The following is a 27777-nucleotide window of genomic DNA, read 5'->3' on the forward strand; positions in this document are numbered from 1 at the left end:
GCTTTTGGTGCCACATCTAACAAACCACTGTCTAATCCAAGTTCATGAAGATATACTCCTGTTTTCTTCTAACAGTTTCATAATTTTAGCTCTTACATTTATTTTTTATTTTTTTTTTAAATATGGTGCAAGGTAGGTCAAACATCATTCTTTTACTTGTGGATATTAATATACCTTTTAAACTGTAATGAGTAACTTGTATTTCTTTGCATTTAGACTATAAATTCCATGAGGGCAGAGACCAAGATGATCTTACTAAATTTTTAATGAATAGATGAATTAGGTAACCAAAATATCAAGTTTCTTTCCTTTATATAGAGTACCGTACCTGTTTTCATTGCAACCCTAGTAGTTATAATCCCTTGACAATAACAATTCAGAAACAAACTAATACACAGGATGTTAGAGATGGTATTCTTTAACAGGTTCTGGAGCCAAACTGATTTGGATCAAATCCTGATTTTCATTCAAGAAATTTGTAATGTTTGGCAGATTACATAACCTAGTTCTTATTCTTTAAAATGGGGATTTAGTTTCTATTTACTGTTAAAAGGATTAAATAAGACCTTGTAACTACAGTGCTTCACACATTTTAAGAATTTATCAAATCTTACTCAATGAAACTAGGCCATGCCATGTGTGACCACCCAAGAGGGGCAGGTCATGGTGGAGAGGTCTGACAGAATGTGGTTCACTGGAGAAGGGAATGGCAAACCACTTCAGTATTCTTGCCTTGAGAACCCCATGAACAGTATGAAAAGGCAAAATGATAGGATACTGAAAGAGGAACTCCCTAGGTCAGTAGGTGCCCAATATACTACTGGAGATCAGTGGAGAAATAACTTCAGAAAGAATGAAGGGATGTAGCCAAAGCAAAACAACTCCCAGTTGTGGATGTGACTGGTGATAGAAGCAAGGTCCGATGCTGTAAAGAGCAATATTGCATAGGAACCTGGAATGTCAGGTCCATGAATCAAGGTAAATTGGAAGTGGTCAAACAGGAGATGGCAAGAGTGAACGTCGACATTCTAGGAATCAGTGAACTAAAATTTACTGGAATGGGTGAATTTAACTCAGATGACCATTATATCTACTACTGTGGGCAGGAATCCCTCAGAAGAAATGGAGTAGCCATCATGGTCAACAAAAGAGTCTGTAATGCAGTACTTGGATGCAATCTCAAAAACGACAGAATGATCCCTATTCGTTTCCAAGGCAAACCATTCAATATCACGGTAATCCAAGCCTATGCCCCAACCAGTAATGCTGAAGAAGCTGAAGTTGAACAGTTCTATGAAGACCTACAAGACCTGCTAGAACTAACACCCCAAAAAGATGTTCTCATTATTATAGGGGACTGGAATGCAAAAGTAGGAAGTCAAGAAACACTTAGAGTAACAGGCAAATTTGGCCTTGGAGTACAGAATGAAGCAGGGCAAAGGCTAACAGAGTTTTGCCAAAAGAATGCACTGGTCATAGCAAACACCCTCTTCCAACAACACAAGAGAAGACTCTATACATGGACATCATGAGATGTTCAACACAGAAATCAGACTGAATATATTCTTTGCAGCCAAAGATGGAGAAGCTCTATACAGTCAGCAAAAACAAGACCTGGAGCTGACTGTGGCTCACATCATGAACTCCTTATTGCCAAATTCAGACTTAAATTGAAGAAAGTGGGGAAGACCACTAGACCATTCAAGAATGACCTAAATCAAATCCCTTATGACTACACAGTGGAAGTGAGAAATAGATCTAAGGGACTAGATCTGATAGACAGAGTGCCTGATGAACTATGGACGAAGGTTCGTGACATTGTACAGGAGACAGGGATCAAGACCATCCCCATGGAAAAGAAATGCAAAAAAGCAAAATGGCTGTCTGGGGAGGCCTTACAAATAGCTGTGAAAAGAAGAGAAGCAAAAAGCAAAGGACAAAAGGAAAGATATAAGCATCTGAATGCAGAGTTCCAAAGAATAGCAAGGAGAGATAAGAAAGCCTTCCTCAGTGATCAGTCAAAGAAATAGAGGAAAACAACAGAATGGGAAAGACTAGAGATCTCTTCAAGAAAATTAGAGATCCCAAGGGAACATTTCATGCAAAGATGGGCTCAATAAAGGACAGAAATGGTATGGACCTAACAGATGCAGAAGATATTAAGAAGAGGTGGCAAGAATACACAGAACTGTACAAAAAAGATCTTCACAACCAAGATAATCACGATGGTGTGATCACTCACTTAGAGCCAGACATCCTGGCTCTAGGAATGTGAAGTCAAGTGGGCCTTAGAAAGCATCACTACGAACAAAGCTAGTGGAGGTGATGGAATTCCAGTTGAGCTATTTCAAATCCTGGAAGATGATGCTGTGAAAGTGCTGCACTCAATATGCCAGCAAATTTGGAAAACTCAGCAGTGGCCACAGGACTGGAAAAGGTCAGTTTTCATTCCAATCCCAAAGAAAGGCAATGCCAAAGATTGCTCAAACTACCACACAATTGCACTCATCTCACTTGCTAGTAAAGTAATGCTCAAAATTCTCCAGGCCAGGCTTTAGCAATACGTGAACCGTGAACTTCCAGATGTTCAAGCTGGTTTTAGAAAAGGCAGAGGAACCAGAGATCAAATTGCCAACATCCGCTGGATCATCAAAAAAGCAAGAGAGTTCCAGAAAAACATCTATTTCTGCTTTATTGACTATGTCAAAGCCTTTGACTGTGTGGATCACAATAAACTGTGGAAAATTCTGAAAGAGATGGGCATACCAGACCACCTGATCTGTCTCTTGAGAAACCTATATGTAGGTCAGGAAGCAACAGTTAGAACTGGACATGGAACAACAGACTGGTTCCAAATAGGAAAAGGAGTACGCCAAGCCTGTATATTGTCACCCTGCTTATTTAACTTATATGCAGAGTACATCATGAGAAGCGCTGGGCTGGAAGAAGCACAAGCGGGAATCAAGATTGCCGGGAGAAATATCAATAACCTCAGATATGCAGATGACACCACCCTTATGGCAGAAAGTGAAGAGGAACTAAAAAGCCTCTTGAGGAAAGTGAAAGAGGAGAGTGAAAAAGTTGGCTTAAAGCTCAACGTTCAGAAAACGAAGATCATGGCATCTGGTCCCATCACTTCATGGAAAATAGATGGGGAAACAGTGTCAGACTTTATTTTTTTGGGCTCCAAAATCACTGCAGATGGTGATTGTAGCCATGAAATTAAAAGAGGCCTACTCCTTGGAAGGAAAGTTATAACCAACCTAGATAGCATATTCAAAAGCAGAGACATTACTTTGCCAACAAATGTCCATCTAGTCAAGGCTATGGTTTTTGAAGTAGTCATGTATGGATGTGAGAGGTGGACTGTGAAGAAAGCTGAGCGCCAAAGAACTGATGCTTTTGAACTGTGGTATTGGAGAAGACTCTTGAGAGTCCCTTGGACTGCAAGGAGATCCAGCCAGTCCATTCTAAAGGAGATCAGTCCTGGGTGTTCATTGGAAGGACTGATGCTAAAGCTGAAACTCCAATACTTTGGACACTTCATGCGAAGAGCTGACTCACTGGAAAAGACTCTGATGCTGGGAGGGATTGGGGGCAGGAGGAGAAGGGGACGACAGAGGATGAGATGGCTGGATTTGAGTGAACTCCGGGAGTTGGTGATGGACAGGGAGGCCTGGCGTGCTGCGATTCATGGGGTAGCAAAGTCGGACGACTGAGCGACTGAGGTGAACTGAACTGAACAGTTATTTATTATTGCAAAGGAGACATAGCAATGTTTCGAAATTTTCTCCCTAGTACGGATTCCAAGATTTGTATATTCTTTTGTGTATTCAGAATTGTTGTAGAATTGATGTTTGATTCAGTATGAAAGGCATACACAAAAACACAATTCAGTGTGTTTGTGCAAATACTCTGGAGTCAGTGTCCTGAGCAATGGAATTACACCCTTTTGGGTGTAAGAATTTCGTGGATAGAGGGTTCTAGGTATTTTCTATTTTTTTTCAACATGGCACATTTCCCAGGTTTGTACGCTAGTTATTTGATTGTATGTCTGTCACCTCCATTAGAGTCAGTATACAAATTCTGTCTTAAGTCATCCATGGCTTTCCAGTACAGTCAGTGTCAGGCCACAGTTGAATTGACTCGACTTGTCCACGGGGGTCCTAAAGGATTCTCTGGGAAGGGCTGAAAAAGTCGGAAGGGGGAAGAAAGGGGGAAAGCTGTACAGGTGTGCGCGCCACGAGGATCGCAGAGCTCCAGTCCCAAGCAAGAAATGCAGAGATTCACTTCTTACCGGCTCCTGTCCCTGTAGGGTCACTTCCGGCGGGGGGGGGGAGAAAAGAGGAGGCGTGCCGGCACGGAGGCCGTTTACAACGCACCAGACGGAAGTGTGCCAAAGATTTTGGTGCTGCTGCTTCCGGTCCGGGTAAAGCTGTTGAGGTAAGCTTCGTGGTCTCTGTCTTGCCGGGACAGCCTTCGGAGGGCAAGTCAGCAGGTCAGGAAGCTAGCACCGGCGTCTGGATTCAGAAGTGTGGAGTCTTGTGGGAAGATCGGAAAAACGACCAGGAACTTGAATACAATCTAACCTGTGTTTCCGAGGGGGTAACTTCCACGAGGAACCCATCTGCCCTGGTAACGGCCAAAGAGGAGATGGCGCCAGTCAGGGAGCGGCCGTGGCCGACACAGTGAGGAAGCGCGAGGGCGGAGCAATCGGAGGAGCCTCGGGAGAAGAGCCAGAACCGTCGCTGCCGCCACCACCGCTACCACCATGGAAGGAGCAAAGCCGACACTGCAGCTCGTGTACCAGGCAGTGCAGGCGCTGTACCACGACCCAGATCCCAGCGGAAAGGAACGCGCCTCGTTTTGGCTTGGGGAGCTGCAGCGTTCGGTGAGGGGCCGGGAGAGGCCGTTCTGCGCCGCGGGGCAAGGGCGGGATAGGACCTAGGCTCGAGCTGGAGTCCAGCGGTTGGCCTTGTGAGGTCTTCCTTGGGGAGGAGCTGCTCCCGCGGGGTGGGGCTGCGAACCTACATCGCCGCCGCTTTTCGGAAACTAGTTGCACTGGTCGGTCGCGAAGTGGCTCTTTCCCCTCCCCGTAGAATGTGATTTGTAAGTCCTGTACTTCTTGCTTGTGGCTTCGATCTGTTCCTCTTAAGTTTTACACTTGCTGCTACTTGCTTCTTAGGCCTTGCTTTTCTGTTTTGTCTTTCTTCAACCAAATCCAATCCCGGTCTTTCTCCATCTTCTAAGGATGCTTTATCCGTCTCTCTTCGATGTCTAGGTGTTACGTCCGGTAATTCCTTTCCAGTCGTAGCTTACACCTTAACTGTTCTTTGCTGCTCTTCACTCTCGTTTGAGTATTGTATTCTCGTAGCTTCTCACGTTTCTGGATCCTTATCCACGTGAGTTTTTCTTGTGTTTTGGAGCGCAACATAAAAAAAATCAATTTTGGTTTCAGAAAATCTTTGCAGTTCTTTAATCTTATCTTTCTCCTGAGTTTTACCTTCTTTGTAAGATATAGATATCAAAGCTGCCTTGATTATTACAGATAATCGTGTCAGCATCCAATGAGGGGATTAATTTATTGCAACCTATTATATGCATTGTATTTTGCGCATTTGAATCACGTGCATTATGCTTCCTCCCCTAATTTTCCCACTTACCTTTGCTTTGCTTTAATTCTGTGTGGGTATGTATACTTGGTGATCTTGTTGACTTTACCTTTCTTATTTTTGCATTTCATATGCCTAAGCATATTTTTAAATTTGCCCCCTCCCTTCCCATTTCTTTTTTAAAACTCAAAACTAGTACTTAAAGATGCTCTGCCCTTTTGAGGGCTCCTTGGCTGTAAGTGCATAATAAGTATTTTAAAATTGGCTACCTTGACTTTGAATATTACACTTAAAAAAAAAAAAAAAATCGGAAACTCAAGTCCTGGATGACCCCATGAGAGGAGAAAGGAATATAACTCATTGTAGGCTACATAAGAAAATCATTCTTATATGGTCTTAGATGTTGTTGTTATTTAGTTGTTAAGTTGAATCTGACTCTTGCGACCTCAAGGACTGTGGCCTGCCAGGCTCCTCTGTCCATGAAATTTCCCAGGCAAGAAGAATACTGGAGTGAGTTTCTATTTTTCTTCTCCAGAGAATCTTCTAGACTCAGGGATTGGGCCTGCTTCTGTATTGGCAGGCAGATAGATTCTTTACTACTGAAGAAGCCATCAGGGGTCTTAGTGTTTAGTTAGTTTTTGTGATCTGGGAAATAACCTCAGATATGCAGATGACACCACCCTTATGGCAGAAAGCGAAGAAGAACTAAAGAGCCTCTTGATGAAAGTGAAAGAGGAGAGTGAAAAAGTTGGCTTAAAGCTCAACATTCAGAAAACTAAGATCATGGCATTTGGTCCCATCACTTCATGGGAAATAGATGAGGAAACAGTGGAAACAGTGGCTGACTTTATTTTTTTGGGCTCCAAAATCACTGCAGATGGTGATTGCAGCCATGAAATTAAAAGACACTTTCTCCTTGGAAGGAAAGTTATGACCAACCTAGATAGCATATTCAAAAGCAGAGACATTATTTTGTCAGCAAAGGTCCTTCAAGTCAAGGCTCTGGTTTTTCCAGTGGTCATGTATAGATGTGATAGTTGGACTATAAAGAAAGCTGAGCACCGAAGAATTGATGCTTCTGAACTGTGGTGTTGGAGAAGACTCTTGAGAGTCCCTTGGACTGCAAGGAGATCCAGCCAGTCCATCCTAAGGGAGATCAGTCCTGGGTGTTCATTGGAAGGACTGATGTTGAAGCTGAAACTCCAATACTTTGGCCACCTGATGCAAAGAGCTGACTCATTTGAAAAGACCCTGATACTGGGAAAGATTGAGTCCGGGAGGAGAAGGGGACGACAGAGGATGAGGTGTTGGATGGCATCACCGACTCAATGGACTTGAGTTTGGGTAAACTCCAGGAGTTGGTGATGCACAGGGAGGCCTGGCGCGCTGCAGTTCATGGGGTAGCAAAGAGTTGGACATGACTGAGCGACTGAACTGAACTGGACTGAACTGTGATCTGGGAAGCCACATGTCCCTGATCTTAAAGTTTTCAAGGTAAAAGTAGGAGAAATGCTTCACCACACCAAAAGCCAGCTCTTCTTTACCAAACCTGCTTATTGTATTTTAAATCAGTGTTTGAGTGCTTACCATGTACCAGCTACTAGGTGTTGGTATATGGAAATGAACCAGACAAAAAAAATTTTGCTGCCATGGAATATTTGTAATGTTTAAGTTAATACCTGCAAAGAGCTTAACAAATTTCTTGAAACCTATAACTCGAAATATGTTAGTAATTGCTACTTAAATATTAGCTATTTACTTTCCACTAGTTCAACATTCAGAAAACTAAAATCATGGCATCTGGTCCCATCACTTCATGGCAAATAGATGGGGAAACAGTGACAGACTTAATTTTTTTGGGCTCCAAAATCACTGCAGATGGTGACTGCAGCCAAGAAATTAAAAGACGCTTACTCCTTGGAATGGAGAAGGCAATGGCACCCCCCTCCAGTACTCTTGCCTGGAAAATCCCATGGACGGAGGAGCCTGGTAGGCTGCAGTCCATAGGGTCGCTAGGAGTTGGACACGACTGAGCGACTTCCCTTTCACTTTTCACTTTCATGCATTGGAGAAGGAAATGGCAACCCACTCCAGTGTTCTTTCCTGGAGAATCCCAGGGACGGGGGAGCCTGGTGGGCTGCCGTCTATGGGCTTGCACAGAGTCGGACACGACTGAATCGACTTAGCAGCAGCAGCAGTAACTCCTTGGAAGAAAAGTTATGACCAACCTGCTGCTGCTAAGTCACTTCAGTTGTGTCCGACTCTGTGTGACCCCATAGACGCTAGCCCAGCGGGCTCCCCTGTCCCTGGGATTCTCCAGGCAAGAACACTGCACTGGGTTGCCATTTCCTTCTCCAACGCACGGAAGTGAAAAGTGGAAGTGAAAAGTCAAAATGAAGTCGCTCAGTTGTGTCCGACTCTTCTCGACCCCATGGACTGCAGCCTCCCAGGCTCCTCCGTCCATGGGATTTTCCAGGCAAGAGTACTGGAGTGGGATGCCATTGCCTTCTCCGTGACCAACCTAGACAGCATATTAAAAAGCAGAGACATTACTTTGTCAACACAGGCCATCTAGTCAAGGCTATGGTTTTTCCAGTGGTCATGTATGGATGTGAGAGTTGGACTATAAAGAAAGCTGAGCATTGAAGAATTGATGCTTTTGAATTGTGGTGTTGGAGAAGACTCTTGAGAATCCCTTGGACTGCAAGGAGATCCAGCCAGTCCATCCTAAAGGAAATCAGTCCTGGGTGTTCATTTTGAAGCTGAAACTCCAATACTTTGGCCACCTGATGTGAAGAGCTGACTCATTTGAAAAGACCCTGATGTTGGGAAAGATTGAGGGTGGGAGGAGAAGGGGACGACAGGGGAAGAGATGGTTAGATTGCATCACCGACTCAATGGACGTGAGTTTGGGTAGACTCCGGGAGTTGGTGATGGACAGGGAGGCCTGGCGTGCCGCAGTCAGTGGGGTCGGACACGACTGAGTGACTGAACTGAACTGAGTCTCTATAACAGCCCTGCGTCTTCACCATCATCATCACTGTTTACAGTCAGTCAGGTCCCAACAGAAACATGCACACGTGAAATAGGCTAATTTGAGAAGGGTTTGTTTTATAAAGGTACTATTTATAAAGATGCGGATATAATGTGCCATTAAACATAATATGGAAACCTGTAGCCAAACTGTTAATAGCCCTAAGCCATAAGAAATAAGATAGGGAGTGGTTACTTCTTGAGCTCTCAAGAGGAATATGGAGTTGACTGCCTTGAGAGGAATGGTAGTTTTCATTTGAAGGGCCCTAGCCATCTTGAAGGAGAAGGCAATGGCACCCCACTCCAGTACTCTTGCCTGGAAAATCCCATGGACGGAGGAACCTGGTAGGCTGCAGTCCGTGGGGTTGTGAAGAGTCGGACACAACTGAGCGACTTCACTTTGACTTTTCACTTTTGTGCGTTGGAGAAGGAAATGGCAACCCACTCCAGTGTTCTTGCCTGGAGAATCCCAGGGACGGGGGAGCCTGGTGGGCTGCTGTCTATGGGGTCGCACAGAGTCGGACACGACTGAAGTGACTTAGCAGCAGCAGCCGTCTTGAGGTGATTTTGCAGGGAGGAAGTTGGAGGAATAAATATCTACACTTTATTCTCCTAACTTCCTCTTGGGATTCCCCATTGGGCAAACCCAACCCTTAACTAGGGAACTCAGGAACCTGTTGATCTGTTCCATAGAGGTCAAGCACACTGGGGCAGAAAACATGGTAGTGAAGAGCGGAAAAGTGGACCTGGAAAATAGCACAGTCACACGTCATCATTTTACAATTCAGCTAACTCAGCTAACACATTGGCTTCTTAATTCCCTTCTTTTTCTCAGTTACCTGGTCACACAGTCACATCTTGGATCTTGTCATTGCTAAAAAAAAAATCACCAAGCCCCCAAATCACTGACTCACACATTGAGCTCTGATCACATAACCTACTGAAATTCTTCTATTTTGCTGACTCAAGAATCTCAAATAATGTGATATAGTACTTTTTGGTTTTTTGAAGTCTTACATAATTTTAATTTTTACAAAAATTAAGGTTATTAACTATTAGCTTAATAACAAGGTATTATTGTTAAAATAAGTTTTAAACCAGACTTCGAAAACTTTCTGAAAGTTATAAAATGGAAATAGTTTTACAAGATTGAGGATAAAAAGAGAGCAGTCTTATATAGACTTTCTCTTATGAAAGATGAAGATTTAGGCTCCTTTCACTTCTTCATACCCCATTACTCTAACATAGGTACCACATTACCTATTGTGAATCATGAAACATATGTATCATGATAATTTCTTTTTGTGCAATTTTGGTGAAAATTTTTTTCTTTTTTTTTAACGTTTGCTTTATTTTCTGTGTATCTACAGTAATCCATCCCAAATTCTGTTAGTAGGTGTAAATATCCTCTTAGTATGTTCACACTGGTAATCTGTTTCCATTTTTGTTGGAAGAAAACCTTCCCTGAGAGCCCTCTATCTTCCTGCTCCAATCTGATCTGGTTGCTCTCCAGGTCTGTTGCATAACTATTGTCCTGGGATCTCACCATCCTAAGGGAATTCCGTTCTCTTGTATTGGATGCACTGAATCGTGGATCCCATGATCTTTTTTTGGATTACTCCCTGATTTGACAGATAATATAAAAGGGACCTTCATCTCTTCTTTCTCATTGACTTCGTTGGTCTTTTTTCTTGGATCACTTTTTTTACTCTGAGAGTTCTCTGGTGTTCTCCTGGGTGGGGGTGGGGAGTTATAAACTAGCCTGCTGGTGGCATATGGGAGAATCAGCTGGAGGCTGGATCTCACCACTAAGTATATAGACTTTATTTAATCTATTTTCAGTATGATACTCCCATCCATAGGTGAGCCTGTTGTCCAAAAGTCCAGAGTTCTACTGTAGTCTCTCCAAACTAAACCTTGAGTCTTTGTGATGGTGAGAGGATAGTTATAGTATCCTGGTCCCTCAAGAGTCAGGGAGAAAATCTAGGAAACTAAACTGCTGGCAAAGGTTTTTGAACCCATTTCTTTGTTTTCTGTTCCATTTGTTCTGTTTTCTGTTTCTTTCTTCAGATGTACCTCAGTACTTGCAGTTCTTGAGCTTTTCTGGGATTTTGCAAATCAGGGAGTTTGCCCCCTTTATTGTTGTTGTTGTTCAGTCACTCAGTCATGTCTGGCTCTTTGTGACCCCCTTGGACTGCAGCATGCCAGGACTCCCTGTCCTTCACTGTCTCCTGAAGTTTACTCAAACCCATGTCCATTGACTCAGTGATGCCATCCAACCATCTCATTCTCTGTCATTCTCCCCCTTCCCTCAATCTTTCCCAGCATCAGGGTCTTTTCCAATGAGTCTGCTCTTAACATCAGGTGGCCACAGTATTGGAGCTTCAGCATCAATCCTTCCAATTAATATTTAGGGTTGATTTCCTACAGTTTGCCCCCTTGGCTTCCACCATGCTTATCCCTTCTTCCCTCCCTGCCGGCAGGCAAATTTCCACTTTCTCAGACCTGCTCAGAGGGTTAACCCTCACCCATTAGCTTTCTGGGACTTCCCCAGTGATGCAGTGGTAGAGAATCCACCTGCCATTTCAGGAGATGCAGGAGACGGAGGTTCAATCCCTGTGTCAGGAAGATCCCCTTGAGTAGGACATGGCAACACACTCCAGTATTCTTGCCTGGAAAATTCCATGGACAGAGGAGCCTGGTGGGCTACAGTCCACGGGGTCCCAAAGATAACTGAGCATGTGTGTGCATGTGTGTGTGTGTGTGTGTGTGTGTGTGTGTGCGCTTTCTAGTTTTCACAGTTTTGTTAATATTGTTTATGTTTGCATTCTTTGTTCTTATGGGTTCCCTCACCTTTGGAGGGGGAAAAACTTTTTACTCTAACTTTGGAAGGAACCCTCAGGCAAACTGATGTTTCAGTCAGTTTGATTGAGTTAAGAAGTCTTACTTAGTTCTTGAATTTTATCAAAACCTTATTCCATTGACTGGCCCTTTTCTTTGTTAGGTCTTGTATTTTTCAAGCACTGTCATTCTCTTCTTTCTTCAATTTACCACCATCCCTTCACGTCTGATTTGAAGAACTTGAGCATGTGTATCCAGTTGCTTCTGTCAGATCGCAGTGCTCTGCATCTTATTTTCTGAATTCTCAGGAACCTTGATCTTTTGATTATCCTATGTCTTACTTGTATCCTCGAACTCCCTCTTTACTGGGTCTTTTCGCATCAACACTCACACAAGCTGTAGTATCTCAAAGAAACCAGATGGGTATTTTGGAGGGGAAGGAGCGGGGAAATGCTACCTTTGTCTGATTTTATGATTGATTTTTTTCTTACCTTTGTGCTTACCTATTACTTTTTCCCAGTCCTATCTTCAAATGAAGAAATTAACCCATCTTTTCAAAACCTAGCTTAAATTCTGTCTAAAGTGTTAACTGATTCTCTTCTGCTGAAATTCATTTCCGCCCCTGCCCCAACACCTAAAGCACTTTAATTGCATTTATCATGTTTTTACCTTTTTGAAAACTTGTTTTGTCTGCCCTAATAGACTGTATATAATATAGATATAGATTATATATATATTATAATCTGTATCTATATTATATATTTAGTTTATATAATCTGATATGCATAGTTGAAGGAATAAACCAAGATTATTAAATGATCAAGATGCCTGACACACACAGGTTCTTAAAAATGTTCTTGAACGCATAGCTGCTTGTAGCATCTCCAAAGGGGCAGTTGGATGACTCAGATTTGTCTTTATCTATGAATTTCATTTATTTTTGCTGCGTTTCTCTGACATATCCGTGGGTGACTGAAAATAAACAATATTACTCAGCCTTCTGTTTTCAGTCTTTCAAATCTTCTAAAAGAACAATCTTTATGAGATAAGTTTTTATTACCCTCATTTTATACTTTGAACGACTTGAGTACAGAAAAGGAGAACTTTTTGCCACAACTATCCTGTCTTGAAGTGATCACTAAGTGACATTTTAAGTAAAAAGTGTTTTAGTGTAGTAAGAAATCATGCTAGTATAGTATCATAAGGTTTTAATTTTCAGTTTGAAATTGATAAAGAATTCCTTTGCGGTTCAGTGGTTAGGACTGTGTGCTTTCACTTCACAGGGTCCCAGGGTTCAATCTCTGGTTGGGGAATTGAGATCCCCATAAGCCACATGGTGGGCCCCCGCCCCACACACCAAAAAAAAAAATCTACTTTAGTTAAAAACAGAAGATGTGGTAACTAAAATTATACCAAATAAAGTAGCATCCAAACTGTATAGTCCCTAAGAAAATAACAAGAAAAATTAAATTGATAAGGAATAGAATCTACCTGGTTTGTTTCAAAACCGCTTTGAATAATAGACGTTTTGAAAAACTATTGTCTTTACTTCCCTCAACCCCATACTTTACTAAACTTAGAGCCATTTAGTATAGTTTTAATGGACCCTAGGGACAGTAGATTTGGTATAAAGGTGTAATTTGGATATGGTTCTGCCCATGCCACACATTAACATCTTTTCTTTCTCTGAGATTTGTATAAAGTAGCCATTTTTAGAAGAATCTACTGTCATTACTTGTAACTTTTTTTCACCACAATTCTTGGAAACAACTGAGAGCCATGTTTTTGTTTTATGTGATAGGCAGATATCACTGATTATCTTTAGAGTGTTTTTAAAGAAAGAAAATTATTGTGAGACATTTTAAAGGAAGCCTGTTTAGCAATGGACTATTTTGAATACCTACTTTCCTTTGTTTACCTCTAAGTAACCAAAATGAGTAGGTGTAGTATTGGAAGGAAAGACCATCTCTTTATAGGGCTAATAAACTGTGCTACTCATTTGTCCTAAATTTTTAACTTAGATTAGAAGAAGGAAACTACCTTTATGGAGACAGTCTGTGGATTAGAGGTTATCTCAGAAGTTTCCTAGTTCACTCTCTAGACTGAAAAGGGATCGATGAAAAGAATCCAAAGACATAAATCAACTGGAATCGAATCATGCTCTGATACACTAAGTTGGCATTGGTTTATCACATAGCCTTGAGAATTTTCTTCTAAATATATCTGGAAGGTCATGGGTCATGGAGTATCAGTTTCAAACTTCTTTCCTAGTAATTTTCCTCTTTGGAGTTTCTTGATTCTTTTTAGTTCTAAAACCTAGAATCTTTGATTTTTCCCCTAGCAATGCAGTCATTGATTTGATTCACCTGAAAATCTAGAAGTCTTTTAATGCTTCTGCTCTCATCTTCCAGTCAAGTGACTATGAAACCTGTTTTCTAAAGGCAAACTTTCCAGAAAATAGAAAATGTTCCTGTATTACTTCTGTGGGGTCAGTTCAGTGAATATAGGAATACTGAATGCTTTGCATTGCTGGAAAATGGGAGTATATAAGTGGTAAAAACCAAAGACCTTTCTACTGAATATAATAGTGTACCAGTCTGGTTATGTTGTCTAATATGATTACCATTACCCATATGGCTAATGTGGCTATTTAAATTTGAGCTAATTAAGATCAATGCCTTATTTGCATTGCCACATTCCAGGTCTTAGACAGTGCAAATATAGTCATTTCACGTCCTTGTTGTATTGGAGCTTATGAATGAAGATTTGTGATGGTATTTCTTTGGCCATTGTAGTCTATTATCTGGTGACATTCATCTGTATTTTGATTAGTTTATTTCTCATCTTCCCAGGCTTTCACCAGTTGATGGTTTGAAACAGAATATAAAATTACCAGGGCACTGCTACATTTTCTAAAAAATATTTATTTATTTGGCTGCACTGGATCTTAGTTGCAGCACACAGGATCTAGGATCTTTGATCTTCGTTGCAGCATGTGGGATCTAGTTCCCTGACCAGGGATTGAACCCAGGCCCTCTGTATTGGGAGCACAGAGTCTTAGCCACTGGACCACCAGAGATGTCCCACTGCTACATTTTCTAACTTAACATTTTAACTATTTTTAGGTATATAGTTCAGTGGTATTAGGTACATTCATGTTGTTGTGCAACCATCACCACAATATGATCAATATAGTTTTATTTCAGTTCATTTCAGTTGCTCAGTCGTGTCTGACTCTGTGATCCCATGGACTGCAGCACACCAGGCTTCCCTGTCCATCGCCAACTCCTGCAGTTTACTTAAACTCATGTCCATTGAGTCGGTGATATCATCCAACTATCTCATTCTCTGTCTTTACTAAAATTTTAAATATAATCATATAAAAATAAACATTTCAAAACGTGCAAAATATTAGAAAGTTAATCAGTGCTACAAACCTAGACAGCATATTAAAAAGTGGAGACATCATTTTGCCAACAAAGGTCCATATAGTCAAAGCTATGATTTTTCCAGTGGTCATGTACGGATATGAGAGTTGGATTATAAAGAAGGCTGAGCACTGAAAAATTGATGCATTTGAATTATGGTGCTGGAGACTCTTGAGAGTCACTTGGACAACAAGGAGATCAAGACAGTCAATCCTAAAGGAAATCAGTCCTGAATATTCTTTGGAAGGACTGATGCTGAAGCTCCAATACTTTGCCCACCTAATGTGAAGAGCCGACTCACTGGAAAAGACTCTGATGCTGGGAAAGATTGAAGGCAAAAGTAGAAGGGGTGGCAGAGGATGAGATGTTTGGGTATCACCGACTTGATGGACATGAGTTTGAACAAACTGGGAGATAGTGAAGGACAGGGAAGCCTTGGGTTCTGTAGTCCATGGGATTGCAAAGAGTGGACATGACTTAGTGACTGAACAACAGTCAGTGCTATCTCTAGAATTTTTCATCTTTCTAAACTAAAACTCTGTAACTGTTGAAGAATAATTCTCCATTCCCTCCTCTCTTCAACTCCTGGTAACCACCATTCTGCTTTTTTTCCTCTATAAATTTGACTACTCCAAGTACCTTATGAATAGAATAATACAGTACAAACATCACCACCATCCATCTCCAGAACTTTTCTCGTATTATAAAACTGAAAAATTTGTACACATTAAATATGGTTAACTAACTCCCCATTTCTCCCCATAGTCCCTGGCAGCCACCATTCTGCCGTTTGTCTCCATGGGCTTGACTACTCGAGGTACCTCATATAAGTAGAATCCTACAGTATTTGTCCTTTTGTGACTGGCATGTTTCACTTAATGCCTTCAGGGTTCATCCATGTTGTAGATGGATTTCATCCCTTTTTAAGGCTGAATAAGAATGTATGTATATACCGTATATTGTTTATCCATTCATCTGTTGGTACACACTTGGGTAGCTTCCGCGTTTTGGCTATTATGAATAATGCTGTTATGAGCACAGGTGTAGAGATATCTTTTGGAATCTCTTCTATTAATTCTTTTGAGTATATCACCAGAAGGGGAGTTGCTGGATCATATTGTAATTCTGTGTTTTTTGTTTTTTATTTGAGGAACCAATGTGCTATTTTCTAGATTTTATAGAATTTTAGACTCTTCCCCACTCCCCGTTTCTTTGACTGCGCTGTGTGGCATACAGGATCTTAGTTCCCCAACCAGATACCCATGCCTCCTACAGTGGAAGCTCGGAGTCTTAACTGCTGGACCACGAGAGAAGTCTCATAAGCTCTGTTGAACTCAAAAACAGATGTAATTCTTAGAAAGTTGAGCTTGCTCAGATTGTCTCTCCTGTATTGCCCTACCATGTACCCTGGTACTGAAATATTACCAGAGTGTTTTAAACTGGTGAAGTTCTAGAGAGAAGTTTATTTCTCTTTATTGGAAGTTCACAGTACTGCTAATGGGAATAATTTTGTTGTGTTTGGCGTGCAGAAACCCTTGAAAGTATCAATTTAATTTTTTCCTCTTTCTGGTTAGACTTCTCAAAATGAAAATATTATGAAATTTGTATTTTTTTTCTTTTGGTAAGAAATTTCTGTTAACAGAGTTTATATGTTTTTTACTTTTTTTTTTTCCCCAAGCCCAAAGCACTCTTCTTTTCAGTTTTTCTCTGTATTAATTGTTACTTGTATTTTCTGTCTCAGCCATTATTAATACCCTTTATACATGACCCTAAAGCAGAAGAATATACTTAGAACTAGTCCTAAAAAGGTATATATTTTTACATAAGCATTCAGAGTTTTCTGACACTATAATGCATTTTTTATTAAACCTTAAGCTAGCATCTCATATTTCTACATGGTTAAAAAACTTGAATCTTCAGCAGGGTATTAGTGTAGCTTAGTATGTCTAATAGTACTCTCATTCTTCAGGTTTATATGAGTTGTTATAAAAAAAACTTGTTCAGATAGGCAGGAATGGAGACCAGTGATTAAAGGAAATCCATTTCCCATATTTTCAGCTTTTAGGAAGCCCTCATATGGGCTACTCATTTGCTTGAAATGGTTTCAAGCTTGGCATTTTCTACTTTTATTTATTTATTTATTTTTTAGAGAACTCCATGATTTAATCCGCGATAAATACCCATTTTCTACTTTTAAAGCGGGGCTGCCCAGTGTAATTATTAAGGTCCACAGTGAATTGATTTTCAAGAAATGTATGCTTCAGTCACTCCTAACCCAAGTTGATCTTACAGATCCAGACATATGTTTTTTCAGGGCCAGTCTTGAGGGTTAATGAGTCACATGTATAGGTGACTTAGGGTTTTTAATTTGGATAGGAATTCTTTATAGTTGTTGGGAAAAAATATTGGCAAAATTTCTCAGTATCATAATATATGTGACCAACAGCTACAGATTTGAGCCAAAGTTTATTTGACAAAGTTTATTTTATAACTCAGGACTGTTTGAAACGCTTGTCCCAGAAACACTTGGATTTAATCAGAAACTGAGGAGACCACAGTGTGCAGTGGGTGTAGTCATTTGGTCTTCCTGATTCCTCTCACTGAGATCAAGATAGAGTGATACATACGGGCACTGCAGTCTTCCAAAATTGTCTTGAACAGTGTTTGAGTGTTTCTTTTGGAATTTGAGTAGCTTTTGATGTTTTAAATAATTATTTTTAGCCAGGAATCTCTTCCCTCCCATAAGGGAAATAATGTCTCTCTTTTAATTATCTGTTCGGTTATTATGGGGATGGCTGTGGAAATGTAAATTGACTGAACTTATCTCTATAAATGAGCTTTTTTGCTTCTAGAAAAGTAGTTGTTTATGCAAACATGGGTATTTTATGGTTCTGGGAGCTCACTAAGGGCTTTATGATTATTTTTCACTTAGGCGCTGTGTTTGGAGTTGGGAATTGTTTACTCATTACTGCTGTGGTGAAGGTATTAGCTAAGTTTCATTTCATCATAGTTTCTGTATTTCAGGCCATCTTGCAAAACAAATTATTTTGAAAGATAACAGTTTTAGGTAGTGATGGTTATCTTTTGAGAGCTATAAAATATGAGCTTATAGCTTATATTTTTTTAATATCCATTCATATCATTTTCTCTCCTCACTGTCTAAGAAAACCGTTAGAAAGTAACTTGTGACAGACCTAGCAGTTTGTCTTAAATTTGTAAAAGTTTCATAATGGATTAGATACAAAACCTTAAGATAGTTGACTGACTTAAAAAATACTTTCTCTTTTTCAGGTTAATAAAACTAGTTTGTTCCTTACCTGTCTCATGAAAATGATTTTTTCTTGATTTGGGAAATTCTGATTTTCTAGCTCTATACTATATTGTTATAGGTCATATGTCTAAAATGTTACATTGTCTGGTTGACAGTGTTTTTTAAGGGTTCTTTTTACTGTACTCTTACCTAGTCTTCCTCTCCTTCCAGGATACTATAAACATTTAATAAATGTATTATTCGTTAATTGAAATGCTTTTAAAAAGTACAGCAACCTGACACATTTATGCTTACTTTTCAAATCCCATTGAAATATTTGTTTTTTTCCCATTGAAATATCTTTATTTCCAGAATGTAATTTTCTATTTGCTATAACTTTTCTGTTTTCAGAGAAGTATTCTGAGTAAGTCTACTTAATTTGAGGAGTTTTTGTATAGGATTAACTACCAGCTCTAATCTGCTTCTGATTTTTGGCAGCTAATGAATCCTTAGGCCCCTATCTGGGTGTGGACTTGCATTGTTAAGGGTCTGCTCATTGATTTCTGTCGATTCAGCAGTTTCTGTTGATAACAGCAGAACTGTTATTGTAGAAATGAGTTGGAGCAGTCGTGACTATTAAAGAAAAAAAGAGCAAGTACTTTTAGGATCTGCTGAGTAGTATAATGAAAGACTTGGAGCGTGTTAGTCAAAGGATTGCTGGGCCATCGCCTGTTTCATATTCATCACATAGTCATGGAAATGTCTTTTGAAAAGACTCATATAAAGGGCTGTTCTGCTACTGCTTTGTGAAATGGAAGATTGGAATTAGTTGCTTAAATGGAAAATGTTCTCTTGTTGCAGCCTCTTTGAAATGTGCTGCTAGTGGGAGCTGCAGCTTCCTCCTGCTGACTCTGAGCCCCAGGCTTCGGTTGAGATGGTCCTTTCAGAAATGTGGAGCTTAGTTCAAGCCTGGATTTCAGTGGGTAGCACCTGGCATCTGTGGCTAGAAAGTCCTATGAAGTGTAAGTGCTTTATTCTCTCCTTGTAAAGAATCCCTTTTCCTTTCTTCTTTCTGCAGCTTAGCAGAGGGGAAAAGCAGTGAACAGTGTACTATAGGCTCTACGGTGTCAGGATTTGGTTGCATTTTCTTAATGATTCAGTGATTAAAACAAGATTGCTTGCTGTTTGGATGCCAACAATTTTTAAACCCTCCTGGAATTCAAAATAAAGGGACAAATTATGACCTCTTAATATATAGTACTGGCAGTATCATCCTGGGTAATTTTTCACTGACAGTTTACTTAGAAGATTGTGATATTCAAGTTTCCCAGGTTTCTTTAGAGGTCACTCTTGTCTTTTATTCTTGTTCCAAAGAACAAATATTTGAAAAGAGAGGCACCATTGACCAGTGGATGGGGCAGCATCAAGATAAACAAGGATGCTTGAAATGACTTGACACATTTACACATGGAGCAGTATGGGAGTTTTCTAGGAATTGTCCTAGGAAATACATATAGCTGCCATCTGAGTTTAGTTAAAAAACAAAAAACTATGATAACATAATGAGCATTAGAAGATGCAGATTTTATATTTGGTTTAGTTGCCTCAGATTACCTGCTTCTCTCTCTCTCTCTTCTTTTTTTTTTCTGTTTCAGAAATACTGGTAATATTTCAAAGTAAGGTCATTCTAGAAAAGATTCCCATTTAGGGAAGACTTTTAAAGTTTTCCTCCCCTGAGATTTTTCTGAGATTCTTAAATCTTCAGATTTTGGCTAGGAACATATTGAGCTTCATTTCATTGCTAAAGCAAAATATATATTGGAAACAAAACCAAGGCTCCATACAAGAAAGGCAAGCAGAGTTCGGCAAATGAGGACTCTGAATGAAAAACATCTCATCCTTTCAGGGCCCTTGTTTTCTTTATCTGTAAAGAACTGGTTTGCTTGTTTTCTCTTGCTCTTTCACTTTCTAAACATTGTGGATTCTGCTCTTAACAATTTACTCCCAATCCAGTAAGTATCCCAGCTACCTAGCAAAAGAGTAGGCTTTGTGTTACGGAAGTCAAAGAGGTGTTGTAGGTTTATGAGATGATAGCATCTTGTCATTTTGCTTCATATTTAGTAATTTAATATGTGCGTGTGTGCTTTGCGTCCAGTAATTTACGACCCTGTGGACTATAGCCCGCCAGGCTCTTCTGACCATGGGATTTTTCAGGCAAGAATACTGAAGTGGGTATTCAGGCAAGAATACTCTAGGGGATCTTCCTGACCCAGGGGTTGAAACTTGGCATCTTCTGCATTGGCAGGGATTCTTTACCCCTGAGCCACGTGGGAAGCCCCTGATTTAATATAGATTTATTTATATTGCTCTATGGCTAGGGAAGTTTTGAAAAATGCAGAAATAATTAAGGTTGTTCTTTGCAAAGAGTCGGACACGACTGAGCAACTTCACTTTCACTTTCACTTTTTCCTTTTGAAGAGCTTATAATCTATTAGAAAAGATGAACAAAGGCCCAAATAATTACAATATAAAGTACTACAATTGAACTGTTGCAGTCAAGGGTACCTCAGTAGTAAGGAAAAAGGATTTCTCCTCCAGTATTTTTCTTTATCTCTGGCTTTCATGAGTTTGAATATGATGTGTTTAGCATTTGTTTGGGAGAGTTGGGGACAGGGTCATCATTCCCTGTTGCCCTCATCTGGGGTACATGGTCTTCAGCACCTCCAGTGTCCAGTGTTCTCCTTGGTGGGGCTTTCTCAGTGATTGTCATCCCCTGTGGCATTCATGCTGTCTTGCATCTGGTGGGTCTTGTGCAGGATAAATTTTTTTACCCTTCCTTCAGTGGTAGGAGACCTCTGTGGTGGTATTCTTATTACAGTATGATGGGCTTAGACCTTGTGCCCTGCCCTGTAGGGTGGAGGGTTTCTTCTGTTACCCTTAGTATAATAGCAGTGGGTCTTACTTAACATGTGCCTTGTGGGGTGGGGGGAGGGGTAGGGTGTGTGACATGGTTTGCTGTCCCTCCCACACCAAATAAGACTTTTATTCAGTAGAGAAGGGTCTAGTCAGAGCTTTTTGTATCCTTTCTGCAGTTGTGGCTACTCCTGTCCTCTAGGATTGTGCCACCAAAGAGGTTTTCTCTGGTTTCCTGCTCTATCCCGGTTCTTTCTCCTGAATATTTGGTGGAGTTGCGTGGATAAGAGCCTGTCAGATCAGATCAGTCGCTCAGTCGTGTCCGACTCTTTGCGACCCCATGAATCGCGGCACGCCAGGCCTCCCTGTCCATCTCCAACTCCCGGAGTTCACTGAGACTCACATCCATCGAGTCAGTGATGCCATCCAGCCATCTCATCCTCTGTCGTCCCCTTCTCCTCTTGCCTCCAGTCCCTCCCAGCATCAGAGTCTTTTCCAGTGAGTCAACTCTTCCCATGAGGTGGCCAAAGTACTGGAGTTTCAGCTTTAGCATCATTTCTTCCAAAGAAATCCCAGGGCTGATCTCCTTCAGAATGCAAGGTTGGATCTCCTTGCAGTCCAGGGGACTCTCAAGAGTCTTCTCCAACACCACAGTTCAAAAGCATCAATTCTTCGGCGCTCAGCCTTCTTCACAGTCCAACTCTCACATCCATACATGACCACTGGAAAAACCATAGCCTTGACTAGACGAACCTTTGTTGGCAAAGTAATGTCTCTGCTTTTGAATATGCTATCTAGGTTGGTCATAACTTTCCTTCCAAGGAGTAAGAGCCTGTGGGTGGTGTGAATTCCCCCTGAGTCTCAGGGATTTTATAGTTCATACTAGCCCACCCTCAGTCTTTATCAGTTGTTAATAATTTTAACTGAACTTTGATTACCTGGTTGTCTGGTGGTCCTCATCTCTTCTTTGTCCTGCCACAGTTGAGCCAACACTTGTCTTCTGTCTCCTTGGAGAGGTGACTTTAATTTTTAGTTTACTTGCTTGTCCTGGGACCTGAGCTTCCTGATCATTTAAGAAAAGTTACTATGGTGTTTGATTTTATTTATTGTTACCTGGAAAGCAGTGTTCTTTTCAACTTTCTTCATCTTAGGTGGATGTGGAATTCCACTCAGGCATATAGATTCATTTATTTTAAACCCCACAAGATATTGTTGCTTTATATAATCAGTGTTCACAGATATTTACTCACATACTTAGCCTTTCCATTATTATTCTTCATTCCTTCTTAATTTCCATGTTTCCATCTAGAATTATTTTCTTTCTGCTTGAAGAACACCCTTTAGTTTTAGTATTTTTTTCTTTGTTCTATTAGTAATGAACTCTTTCCTATTCTTCTTCCTTTTTTTTTTCTTTTGGTCTCAAAGTGTCTAAATTTTTTGCATTTTGGAGGGATTTTTTTGCTGGGTATAAGTAACCAACTGACAATTATTTTCTTGATACTTGATTCCCATTTTTTATGTTGGCAAGTCAGCTCTTGGTCTAATTAACTGTTTCTTTAAAGGTAATACATATCTTTTTCTCTGGCCTCTAAGATTTTCCTTTTTGTCTTTAGCAGTTTTTTAGCAGTGTTATTTGATGTGCTTAGGTCTGGTTTTTCTGTCCTTAGGGTTTACAGAGCTTCTTAAAACTGTGGCTTGGCGTCTTTTATCAGTTTGGAAATTCCTCAGCCATTATCTTTAAATATCGGCACACCCCCCCCCTTTTTTTTTTCATTTTTCTCCAGAGGTTTCAGTTGTATGTTAGATTTTTTCACTTATATCCCATATGTCACTTACATTCTTCCCCTTCTCTACTTTCTATCCTTTTTTGAATTTGTACTTCAGGTCTTATTTTTCTATTGACCTATTTTCTAGCATAGTATTCATGCTATGCTAGCATGAATTTCATATTTCATAGCATAGATTCATGGGGTTGCAAAGAGACACGACTGAGCGACTGAACTGAACTAGCATAGTAATCTTTTTTTCTGTTGTCCAGTTTGCTGTTTAACCCTTTCATTTGGGTACTAATTTCAGTTAACATATTTTTCAATTCTACTATTTCCCTTTGATTCTTTTTTTTTTATAGATTCCATTTCTTAATGGAAATTCCAAATATCTAATTTCCTGAATATGTTAACCAGCTACTTAATTTTTCCCGTTTATTTTGAAAATTCATAACTTGAAAGAATTGTATTGTGAACACTGATTCATAATAAGCTCTCTCCTCAAACTGCCTGTTCCCATTTGCTTTTTCTCTGTTTCTTTTTCTCCCTTTTGGAATCTTTCAGAAGTAAATTGCAGATTTTATAATGCTGTATCCCTAAATACTTTTGCATATTGTTTGTAAGAACAAAGACATTCTACTAAACTAAAATCATTGTCACATTAAAGAAATTGAACATTGATCTACAATTATGTTATCAAATACATAATTCATATTCATTTTTCCCAGTTGTTTGACAGATTCCTTGCTTTTTAAACATTTTATTTTCCCTAATACAGGATCCACTCAAGGATAATGCATTGTTTTTAGTTGTTACATCACTTTAATTTCCTGTTTTTTTTTTTTAAATGATAGTGATATTAAAAAACAAATTCAGGCCCATTTTATCTTTGTTCTTAATATGACCCACTCACTATTTTGTCTCATTGTTTTCTCGTGATAGTGTTTAGCTTAAGCCGTTTTTGGAAGAATTCTGTATGAATGAAAAATTGTTGTTTTCAGCAGTGAAAGTGAATCACATTGACTCACTTAAAATCTGTTTGTCCCATTACTGGTGATACTAAATTTTATCATTTTGATCGAGACATCACAGTTATTTTAGTTCTCATTTGATAATTCCATTATCTAGATAAGTTATTTTCTATTGTCTGTTTCTACCCCCAACCCCCTCTTTTGCTTTTATTTGATAAATACTGGATATATTGTTCATGAAAAGTTGAGATAATCAGTGATGTTTTTCTCCTGAAGTAATTTCTTTTGTTTCTGACAGTGTTTTATCGTAGGACAAGATTCCTTTAGTCTAAAAAGCCCTTAGATTTTGATAGGGATTGCACTGAATCTTCCCTGTAGCTCAGATGGTAAAGAATCTTGCCTACAGTGCAGGAAACCTGGGTTCGATCCCTGGGTCAGGAAGATCCTCTGGAGAAGGGAATGGCAATCCAGTCCAGTATTCCTGCATGGACAGAGGAGCCTGGCGGGCTAAAGTTCGTGGGGTTGCAAAGAGTCAGACACGACTGAGTGACTAACACTGCTACTGCTGCATTGAATCTGTAGGGAACGTTGGCCAATTTCAACAACTGTAGAAGTCTGATTTTTAAACTTAGAATGTCTTCATTTATTAGTGTCTTCTTTAATTTCTTTCACAAGTATTTTGTAGTTTTCAGTGTAACAACTTGCTTTATTTCTGAATATTTTGTTCTTTTTGGAAGCTCTTGTATATGTGGTTGTTTTCTTAATTTCCTCTGCACAGCTTATTTATTGTCAGTATTTAAAACAACTGATTTGGGGGTGTTGACTTTGTATATTGCAACTTTGCTGAATTTCTTTATTATTTTTAATAGGTTTGTGGGGAATCTTGAGTATTATCTACATAAAAGATCATGTCATATGTTAGCAATGATCATTTTACCTCTTGTTGTCCAACTGGAATGCCTTTTGTTTCTTTTTCTTGCCTAATAGCTCCGACTAAGAACTTCCAGTACTGTGCTGAATAGAAGTGGGCATCTTCTTTTTGTCCCTGAGTTTTTTAAAGTTTTTTTAAGAGTTTTGAAAAGTTTTCAGTCTTTGAACACCGAAATGATGTTCATTGTGGGTTTTTCATATGTAGTCTTTATGTTGTGACAGTTTCCTTCTTTAATATACTGTTGATTTCGGTTTTCTACTATTTAAGTTTTTTCTTTTTTCCATCAGTATTCCTAAGGGGTATTGTTGATTTGTAAGGGTTTTTTTTTGTTTTTTTTTTTTTTCTTGTAGTATCTTTGTCTGGCTTTGGTATAGGGGTAATGGTGGCCTCATAGAATTGGGAAATGTTTCCTCACTTTTTCAGTTTTTGGAGTGAATTTGAGAAGGATTGGTGTTAATTCTTCTTTAAATATTTGATAGAATTCACCAATAAAGTCATCTGGGCTTTTCTTTGTTGGAAAGTTTAGATTACTGATTCAGTCTGTTCACTAATTATAGTAATATAGTCTATACAGATTTTCTGTTTCTTCTTGATTCATTCTTGGTACATTGTATATTTCTAGGAGTTTGTCCATTTCATCTGGATTATCCAGCTTGTTAGTGTACAGTTCATAGTATTTCTTATAATCTTTTTTATTCCTGTAAAATTAGTAGTAATGTCTTTACCTTCATTTCATTTCTTTTTTCTTAGTTAAAATCTAGCTAAAGGTCTTCTCAGGTGGCTCAGACAGTAAAAAATTCACCTGTAATGCAGAAGACCGGGGTTCGATCCCTTGGTCGGAATGATCCCCTGAAGAAGGGAATGGCTACCCACTCCAGTATTCTTGCCTGGAGCCTGGCAGGCTACAGTCCATGGGGTCGCAAAGAGTTAGACATGACTGAGTGACTAACACTTTCAAAGGTTTGTCAGTTTTGTTAATCTTTTTCAAGAATCAAATCATGGTTTTTCTGTGTTCTATTTGTCTTTGTTCTAATCTTTATTATTTCCTTTCCTATTCTAGCTTTGGGCTTAGTTTTTTCTTTTTCCTTTTTTTCTAGTTCCTTAAGATATAAAATTAGGTTGTTGATTTGAGATATATTATTTTCATTTAAGTATATATGTATAGCTATGAATTTCCCTTTTAGCATGTTTTTACTCCATCTTGGATGTAAGTTTTGGTATGTTGTATTTCCATTTTCATTTGTCAAGATGTCTTCTTAATTTCCCTTCTTTGACCCATTGGTAGTTCAATAATTGATATTTAGTTTTTTCATATTTGTGAATTTTCCAGTTTTCCTTTTGTTAATTTCCAGTTTCATTTCATCTTGCTTTATTTATTAATTTGGTTGTGTGGCATCTTAGTCGCCACATGCGGGCTCTTTGTTGCATCGTACACATCCTCCTTTGTGGCGTGAGGGCTCAGTAGTTGCAGCTTGCTGGCTCTAGAGCGCAAACTCAGTAGTTGGGGTGCACAGGCTTAGTTGCCTGGCAGCATGTGGAACCCCAGACTAGGGATCAAACCTGTATCCCCTGCATTGGCAGATGAATTCTTAAACACTGGACCATCAAGGAAGTTCCCTTTTTACATTTATTAAGACTAATTTTGTGGCCTAACATTTGGTTTATCCTGGAGAAATTTTAGCCTTTTTGAGATACATTTCCTGTTTACTGTACTGGCCCCAACTGGAAATCTGGACTATTTACCAGTCCTCTTCCTTGGTGAGCTCTGAATTCCACTTTTTATCTCCCCATTCTTGTGAGATTCCCCAAAACTCTTCAGCTTCTTAAGCTTCTTGTCTTCCATTTCAAATACGTATATAAATGCCTTGAGAGGAGAGGTAGAGCCAAATATTAGGCTGAACTCTCCTCTTTCTTGTCTCTGGAATCAGTAGCTCATGTTCTAGATGTTTTGGTAGTTCTTATGTCTTCAAACTAGTTCTTTTGATATTTAATTCATTTTTTTCTATTTGTTTTTGGCTGGAAAATTGGTGTAAAGCCAGCTAGTATGGTAAAACCAGTGTTGAGATACTTGATTAGTGCTATGAACGTTACAGCTTTAGGTTGTTTAGGGAGCATGTAGTGCATGAAACTAACTCCTATATATTAAAAAGCTTCACTATGCTTTCCAAAAAAAAAAAAAATGTAATTTAAATTTTTACAAAAAGGATTTTATGATAACATCTGCATCTTCATTTTTTAAATGTATACCTTGGGAATACCTTATATTAGGGCTGCAAATTCATATTTATTCTTAAAGACAGTTCCAAAGGACATGTTAAATAATATTCAAACATCATCAATGGTGCTTGAAAAATAAGTCTTTGCATCCGTACACCCAAGTTAACAGTTCTGCAGAGGGACATAGCTGTTCTGTTTTGTTTTGTCTTTTGGTTCTGCCCTTTATTTTTGAGATCTCTATTTTTAAGGATATAAGGGTATTTGTCAGAAATACAGATAAGATTTATAGAGAAATACAGATAAATATTAATAAGAAAGATACGATTGATGTTTTCGCTAGTTTCTGCCATTCAGATTAAAGCACAACATGACACTGCACCATCAATGCACTTGTCCACAAGGGTTCTAACCTGGTGGGTTGACAGATTTCACTAGAGAGAAAGACTTCATACTAGTTTAATCTAATAAGCAGTACTGAGTTTTGTTCTGTTTCTTAAAGACAGATATAGGAAAACCACACAAAGCAAATGTATAACTTGTTGAATTACGGTAGATGTTTTGAGTGACTTAATCTTCTTTCTCTCCCTGTTCTGTACAGGACTCTGGGTCATTTGACCTCTCGAGTTTCCCTACAGTCTTGATTTTGTTTATTGCGTAGTTAGGATGCAGTTCTACTTTCCTGTGTATTTCCTGCAGATTGCCACCTGGATCCTGAGGCTTAATGAGGTGCAGGTTTGTTCCTTTGTCCTTGTGGTGATCTGCTCTTTCAACAGGAAGCACATAATATCTGATTGTCTGTCTTCATGATCTACTAC

The 27777-nt window shown here is 39.4% G+C and overlaps 1 protein-coding gene across 2 annotated transcripts in view; it reads left to right on the forward strand.

The window, feature by feature from the left end:
* The first annotated feature begins 4413 nt into the window (after positions 1–4413).
* Positions 4414–27777, forward strand: part of TNPO3 (transportin 3) — a 79724-nt gene continuing 56360 nt past the window's right edge. The window contains exons 1-2 of one of the 2 annotated variants that reach the window (XM_005905264.2): positions 4415–4891; positions 19026–19186. Coding sequence is in view for 1 of the 2 variants with exons in the window: in XM_005905262.2 (XP_005905324.1) it covers positions 4772–4891 (120 nt within the window). In the remaining variant the exon portion in view is untranslated. Of the gene's footprint in view, positions 4892–19025; positions 19187–27777 lie in introns of both variants that reach the window. The other variant, XM_005905262.2, reaches the window with a different exon arrangement.

The sequence above is a fragment of the Bos mutus genome, chromosome 4, assembly GCF_027580195.1.
Source record: "Bos mutus isolate GX-2022 chromosome 4, NWIPB_WYAK_1.1, whole genome shotgun sequence".
Lineage (NCBI taxonomy): Eukaryota > Metazoa > Chordata > Mammalia > Artiodactyla > Bovidae > Bos > Bos mutus.